This window comes from Hipposideros armiger, unplaced genomic scaffold (assembly GCF_001890085.2).
Source record: "Hipposideros armiger isolate ML-2016 unplaced genomic scaffold, ASM189008v1 scaffold_132, whole genome shotgun sequence".
NCBI lineage: Eukaryota > Metazoa > Chordata > Mammalia > Chiroptera > Hipposideridae > Hipposideros > Hipposideros armiger.
Genome location: NW_017731482.1, coordinates 540,477 through 549,035, shown reverse-complemented (window position 1 = coordinate 549,035; position 8,559 = coordinate 540,477). Strand labels below are relative to the sequence as shown.

General features: G+C 31.8%; 1 protein-coding gene across 2 annotated transcripts in view; it reads left to right on the top strand.

Annotated features, from left to right (window-relative positions):
- The window catches only part of FCHSD2 (FCH and double SH3 domains 2), a 222,154-nt gene that overhangs the window by 33,044 nt on the left and 180,551 nt on the right, over positions 1-8,559 (top strand). For both annotated transcript variants that reach the window (XM_019649420.1, XM_019649421.1), the window contains exon 3: positions 709-754. In XM_019649420.1, the coding sequence (XP_019504965.1) occupies positions 709-754 (46 nt within the window). The remainder of the gene's footprint in view (positions 1-708; positions 755-8,559) is intronic.

Here is an 8,559-nt window from a genome sequence, read left to right as displayed (position 1 = left end):
AAAAAAAAAAGAAATATAATACATGAATGGGAAGGGTGATCTCATCATACCACAACATATATTGGGTTGTCGGAAAAGTCATGATGTATTTTTTCTGTTTCTCGTTGCAAAAATGCGTCATGAGTTTTCCGACATACCAATAGTAGCCTTGTACTTTGTATCGTATCTCTTATGAAAGACTGGAATGAATGAAATGATTTGACTATTTTTTATGTGAAGAAGCTGTTCAAAATTTGACTTTAACCTTGTTTTCTGTAGTTCCTTTTATATTAGTTAAGTTAGTAAATATTTTTGGTGCCTACTATGTACTAGCCATTCTAATAACAGTAGCTAACATTTGCACAGCTTTTACTATGTGCTAGATGCTATTTTGAGTACTTTATTTTAAATAACTAAATTTTACTTTATCCCTGTGAGGTGGATAATGTTACTATTCCCATTTTTACCAAAGAGGAAACTGAAGCACAGAGAAGCCAAGTGATGACCTGACCAAGGTCATACAGCTAGTAAGTGGTGGAGCTCGGATTCGAATGTAGATTGCCTGACTCCAGAATCTATGATGTCAGCAGTATTTCTAGGCACATAAGATGAATAAAATATTGTCCCTTCCCTCAGAACAGCTTATCAGGCATATTTGAGGGTGTATTGATAAATCTACGTGAAATTATCGTTATACTTTTGATAATGAATTTTTATTTGTGTTTTTAGGACATTCAGTCAGAAGAAGGCTGCTATTGAAAGAGAGTATGCACAGGTAAGCTTGGAAATGGAGGTCCCATCCTAGGTGTATCTCCTCTTTATAAGGTTTAAGAGGTGATATGATTGTTGGAGAGAAGCCTTGGTATCCCTGTCTCCTCCTTTTCTTCTTATTTCTGGCTGTCTCACTTTGATTCCCCTTTTACTCCATTTGAATCTTCAGATGAGGAGCTAAGTTTCTTCATACTACAAAGAAGGTCGTGAATCTTTTGGGAGAAGATAATATTTACAATATTTGGAAAGTATTTATAAGTATAAATAATAATGAATACATTTTACAAGTATATATATTCTCCCTTATTTATCCTATTCTCTGCAGTTTTATGAAAGGTTGATTGTCATTTTTGTTCAATCAGCCATTTATTTCTCATTAGGTCCCTGTTAATAGAGAATGGTGTGCTTTCGGTGGATGTTATGGCACTATTTCTAAGGAAATTTAAGCATTTCTTTTTAAAATTTTAATTAGAATCTTATTTGCCCTCAGCTAAATGTGTCAACAAAAATTATGGTGATATATTATTTTGTGGATATGTAAGAATTAATAACTTAACCTTCCTTGTACAAAAAGAGTTTAACATTATTTGGAAATTTTGGCCCTTACAGCAATTGACTTTCTATATGGAGTAGAATTCTAAAATTGACCCCCTTCCCACAAAAATTTATAAAAGTAGTATTTGTAACACAATTCTAAAATACAGGAGAATGTTAGAAGGAAAAATTAACACCCAGGAAATGCTGTACATGGTAACCACTATTGCTGCTGCTGCTATTGATATTCTTATTAATAAATAATGAAATTGGGGCATGATTTTTTGGTACTTTGTCAAATTTGATTTTAATTTTATTCTAATTGTATTATAGGTAGCTGTCTGTCTATATTTTACTTGATAGCCTTATAAGAGCTTCTCTGTTCCTTGAAAGCTAGATAGACTCATTAATTTAGTCATTAGTTATTGAGTCCTTATATATCAGGTGTTTTATATAACGAATAGCATCAGTTCTAATATTAGTGTTATACCTTTATTCTATGTGTATATAATGAATACTAGTAATGATAGCTAACATTTATTGAATCCTTACATTGTATCAGGCACTTTGCTGATTATTTTATATATGTTACCTGGTTTAATCTTCTCAATAAACCTGTGAAATCAGTATAGTTATTATATCCTTTACAGATATGTTTCCATTGGGATCAAAGTATATGATATGTTTTAAAGTTTAATACAAAGTGAAAAATTTTGTATGATACATTCTTCTGTAACATGATTTAAAGTTTTAATAATTAAATAAATAGGACAGGTTCATGATTAAAAATATAGAATAGTACATTGAATTGTACGAAAAGTAGCAATCCTTTGCCCCACTACCAGCCTCTTTCCTTAGAGAAAAGATTAAAAGCAGTTCCCTGTTTTGGTTCTCTTGTTATTTCCATATCTTTAAATAAAGTGCTTATAACTGATTCTTGATTTATCAACTCTAGACATTATTGCTTGATTACTTCTTATAATAAATGAGAAATTAGCTTCCATTTTCTCTCCAGACTACTTTTTCCAATATAATTTGGCACTATCTTAGTGCCTTTGTTAACTTTTCTAATCCTAAATGCTAAATTTAGATGTATATTCCTTGTTCTATTAAATACACACACATATATTTATGTATATATAGATATATTTATATGTGTGTAGATATATGTATGTATAGATATATGTATAGATATATGTAATTCCACTGAACTGTGTACATACATACACAGTAGTACACTGGAATTACATTTTACAGAGCAGTCAGATTTACTCTTGAAAAATTTCTTTAAATGTCTATCAAGTAGATTATTCCTGGTTTTGTTTATACAATTTTATGTAGTTTATGTAAACTGCGCAAGGTACCTAATAATATATATTTCAAAATTTCATAGAATAATTATATTTAAAAATTAAAGTGTTTCAAGTGTTTTTCTGCTTGGGGCAATTGAACACATTTATGGATAGCTAGTTTGCTGACTCTTGTCATTTTTGCCTTTTAGATGATTTTTCTCAGGTCGTCTTACTCTTCAATGTTTTCACCATTAATTCTTCAGTTTATTTCTTGAGGATATAGATAAAGCCATCTTTACCCTCTTTGGTTGCCAAAACAGTGTTTTTACTTCTTGTCAATAGTAGAGAAACCTCTAAAATAATTGACACATTCTTTCTATGGATTTTGCCAATATGCCCTGATTATATCAGGTTTATTATCTGCATTCCCTATCTGAGGACATACCCTTGTTGATGATAGAGTGTGGTCAGAGAGGGCAGCTGCACTATTTAAATTATTTCTTTTTCTTCTGTGGCACAGTATAGAGTTGAAAATTGTTAAATTGAAATATACATATATACAATAAGATGGACAAATCTCGAGTATACTGTTTGATAAATTTTTATGAAGTGAACATAGTCACGTAACTACTACCCAGATTAAGATATAGAACACTACCAGGGCCCTGGCCCCAGAAGCTGTCATTATTCATACCTTCCAGTGGTAACCAGTACACTGGTTTTTATCAGAATAATTGTTACCTTTGGATCTCTGATTTTTTTTGAATTTAAATTGAATGGTATCATGTAGTATGTACTCTTCTGTGTCTGATTTCTTTCATCTAGCATTATGTTTTTGAGCTTCATATGTGTTGTTACATGTAGGAGTAGTTCCTTCTTTTTTATTACTATGTAGTATCTACTGAATGAATGAATATATCACAGTTTATTTTTCCAGTTTACTGATGATTAGAATTTGAGTTGTTTCGGGTGACCGGTTAGCTCAGTTGGTTAGAGCGTGGTGCTGATAACACTAAGGTTGCTGGTTCGATCCCCATGTGGGCCACTGTGAACTGCACCCTCCTTAAAGAGTGAACTACGCCATTGTAGCATGAAAGCAATGTGTAACCAGTGACCATGGCTGTTCCCCAATAAAATTAAAAAAAAAATTGTTTCCAGTTTTAGATGATTTTGACTAATGCTTCTAAGCAAAAGTTTTATACATGTCTTTTGACATACATATGGATGCATTTCTGTTAGGTATACACTTCAGAGTAGAATTGCTGGGCCATTGGCCATATATATATACATACATACATATATATATATATATATATAACATATATATATATGTTTCACTTTAATAGATACAGCTAGTTTTCCAAAATGATTGCACCAATTTATACTCTCAATAACAATGTATGAGAGCTTCAGTTGCTCCACATCTTTGTCAATATTTAATATTCTCTAAAATTAAAGAGTGACATTTTGATGAGTGTCTAGTAGCATCTCATTTTCTTTTAAATAAGCTTTTAAAAAATTGACATAAAACATACATGTAGAAAAGTGTGCAGATTCTAAGTGTACAGCTCCATGAATTTTCAAAGTGAACACATCCATATAACTAGTACCCTGGTCAAGAAATAGAACATTAACACTGGCCCAGAAATCCCTGTTGTTTCCCCACCATTAGTGTCTTCGCTGTCACACAATATCCACTATACTGACTTTTTAAAACAGACTTAAATTGAGATATAATTGATATACAGTAAACTGCATAACTTACAATTTGATTTTGACATATGTGTCAAACTGTCATCACAATGAAGATGACAAACATGCCTATAACCTCCAAAATTTTCCTCCTGCCCCATTATAATCCTTCCCTTCCAATCACCCCTTCCTGATTCCCTCTTCCCTATCATCCTCAGACAACCACTCATCTACTTTGATCACGGTAGACTAGTTGTCATTTTTCAGAATTTTAATTTAATTCCATACAAATGGAATTATACAGTATGCACTCTGTTTTGTCTGGTTGCTTTCATCCAGCATAATTATTTTGCAATTTATCTATGTTGTTGTTTGTATCAGTAGTTCATTTCTTTTTGCTCAATGTTATTCCATTGTATAGATATACCACAATTTTTATTATCTATTCACCTGTTGATTGACATTTGAGGTGTTTCTATTTTTTGGATATTGAAAATTAAGCTGCTATGAACATTTGCCGACAGATGGTTTCATTTTTCATGAGTAAATACTTAGGAGTAGACTGGCTGGATCATTTTTAACTTTTTAAGTAACTTCCAAACTGTTTTCCAAATAGGTTATATCATTTTATGTTCCCACCAGCAGTATATAATTGAGAGTACCAGTTGCTCTGGACCCTCCCCAATGATATAGTTAACCTTTTCAATTTTAGATATTATAAAAGATTCATAGTGGTATTCACTGTGGTTTTAATATGTGTTTATCTAACAGCTAATGATGTTAAGCATCATTTTCATGTGTTTATTTGCTGTCCATGCATATTCTTTGAAGTGTTTGTTCAAATCTTTTGCTAATTTTTAAAAGTTGAGTGGTTTGTTTGCTTATTTATTTTTAAAAACTTTTTATTGTGAAAAAATTTCAAGCATATATAAAAGTAGAAGCAGTCAGAACAATGAATTCTTATTAGCTATCACCCAGCTTCAACTGTTACCTTTTCATTATGCAGCTTGTCTCATTTATAGCTCCCCACTCACTATCCCTTGCTGGTTACTTTTTTAAAAATACTTTTGTGAGGCATAATTTATGTATCACTAAAAATTTATCCAGTTTTAATGTTTAGTTAAGTGATTTTTAGTAAATTTGTAGAGTTAGGCAGCCATCAGCACAATCCAATCATAGAACATTTCCATCAAACCAGTGTACCTGTTTGTAGTCAATCTTTGTTGCCTAAGGCAACCATCATCTTTATGTCTCTATAAAATTTCTGGACATGTCATAACAATGTGGTCTTGTGGTATATAGTCTTGTCTGGCTTCTTTCACTTAGCAAATGTTTTTGAAGTTTGTGCATATTTTATCATGTATCAGTCATTCACCCCTTTTTATTGGTGAGGAGTATTTCATGGTATGGGTATATGTTACATTTTGTTTACTCATTTACTAATTGATGAATACTTGGATTGTTTCCAGTTTTAGCTATTATGTATAATGATACTATAGACATACACATACTAGTTTTTATTTGGATGTATGTTTTCATATTCTTGGGTGTATACCTAGGAATGGAATTACCAGGTCATTTAATAAGTTTATGTTCAACTTTTTAAGAAATGGACAAACTGTTTTCTAAATTGGCTGTATAATTTTTCATTCCTACCAGCAGTGTGTGAAGGTTCCAGGTTCTTCCACATTCTCGCCAATACTTGTCATTGTCTGTCTTTCTAATTATAGCCATTATTGTGGCTAAATTCGTTATGAATAGTGCCACTGTAAACATTCTTGTATGTGACTTTTGGTGACTATGAATATGGCCTATTGGATATATACCTAAGGAGTGGATTTGCTGTGTCATTGGGTATGTGTTCAGCTTTGGAAGATATTATACAATGGTTTTCTAAGCAATTGTTGCAGTTTACACTCCTACCAGCAGCGAATGAGCGTTGTAGTTGCTTTAAAATCTTTGTTTTGTCTGTTTTTCATTTTAGCCTTTGTGGTAAGTTTATGGGGTAAAGAATTTGGATTTGATTAGCATTTTCCAGATGACTAATGAAATTGAGGAACTTTTCATATGTTGATTGGTCATTTGTGTGTTTTGTTTTGTAAAGAACCTGTTAAAGTCTCTTGTTGGCCTTTTTCTTATTGATTTATAGTGTTTCATTATATATTCTGGATTTGAATCCTTTGTCAGATGTTTATATTATAGATATCTTCAATCTCATGCAGAAATGTCATGTTTTGTGGCTTGCTTTTTATCTGTTAGTTTCTTTTGATGAAAAAAGTTCTCAATTTTAATGAAATCTAATTTATTTTCTTTTATAGTCAGTATTTTTTATGTCCGATGCAATAATTCATTCTACTCTGTCTACCTAAGATGTTATGTAATGGTCTGGAATTTTTATTGTTTAATCTTTCACATTTAGTTCCATGGCCTATCTGAAGTAAACTTTTGTGTATGGCGTGGGATTGGGGTCAAGATTTCATTTTATATATGGATATCCAGTTGAGGCAGCGCTTAGTATTGAAAAGTCTATCTCTCTGCCCCACTATATTGCAGTGATATTTTGTGGTAAATTAGGTAACTGTCTATGTATATGTAAGCCTGTTTCTGGACTTTATTCTATTCCATTAATGTATTTTTTTAAATCTTTTTGCCAATATTACACTGTTTTAATTAGTACTATAGCTTTATAGTAAATCTCAACACCTGGTAGTATAAGAGCCTTCACTATTCTTGGCCCTTTATATTTCCATATACATGTTAGAATCAGTTCATTCATTGCCCCAACATGCTGCTTGGGGTTTTGATTGAGATTGCTTTGAATCTTGAGGTCAGTTTGGGGACAGCTTAACAATAATGAGTGTTCTAAATCATGAACATCTCTGTTTATTTAGGTCTTCTTTAATTTTTCTCAGGTTTTCCAATATTTTAAATACTGGAAAGGTTTTGAGTTCATCAAAAGCTCCATTTTATTTGAGACCTCTTCCTGAGCCTGCAGCCTCTTGTTTCAATTTGGGTTCTCTCTGTGATTGCTGTATAGCTTTTATTTGAATATGTTTTTATTTCTTTTTTGTGTTGGATTCATCAATTCTTGTGTCCCATTTTTCTTCTTAATTAGTTTACTCCCTTATTTATTTTTGAAACATTTCATGCAGTAATTTCCTAAGAAGATTACACACACACACACACACACACACACACGTCTACCGGAGGTGCCAAAAATATGTATACACATTTTAAGAAAGGAGAAAACTGTATTAAAATTGTAATACTTAATATATACCGATAACAAAAGATGAATACAAGTCATGCTTGACTTCTGCAGTTATAAGAGGTGCTCAAAGTGGTTACCATCAGTGTCCAGACACTTGTGATTTCGGCGAGCTACTGCTTAAGCAACATTGACGAAAGTGTCCGCTTTTATACATATTTTTGACACCAAACATACACACACACACTTAATAAAATTTAATAAAGTTTTTTGAAGCACAGGCTTTGAACACACATAATATTTTAAGTCCCTGATATGATTTTAGAGAGCTACACAGTTTCCTTTATATGGGTATAACAAAAGAGAAAGTTGGTTTTTTTTTGTAGAAGGTTCTGGAAATCAAATAGAAGGAAAAAAATCATTTGCTTCTCCCATCTTGTAGAAATTGCCTTTATTTACTTATTTATTTATTATTATTTTTTAAAGTTGCAGAAAAGGAGTTTATTAGAAGTAAAAATACATTTCAAAGAAGCAGAAGCAGGCCTGAGCAATATAGAATGGCTCAAGGGCCATTGTTAGAAAAGAAAGTACACTCCAAAGAGTTTGGAGCAGACCGAGCAAAGGAAGCTCAAAAGGCCAGAATTTGCCTTTATTAATTAATGTTCTATCATATAACCTTATAATTTCTTCTGTGTACATGTATACAATTTAAATATATTGAGTGAATCTACTTCAAATTTATAAACATTGTTTTGTTCAATGTATCCTTCCACTAATATTTTATGAACAACTTTCCTTCTATATCATTATTGAAATAACTGCATATTATAATTTGGGATAATTATGTTTAGTTGTATTTATTATATTATCATTTAATATTTTGTTGGGTATTTAGGTTGTTTCTAGTTTTACTTTTTTTATAGATTTATTTATTTATTTATTTATTTATATTTTTTTTTATTGGGGAATTAGGGGAATGGGAACAGCACTGGGGAATTGGGGGAAGGGGAACAGACAAGTTGCTGTCGTTTTGTTCTTCAGTCTGGTTGTGGAGGCTGTTGCTTCACTGGCCCAAGTTGGCAC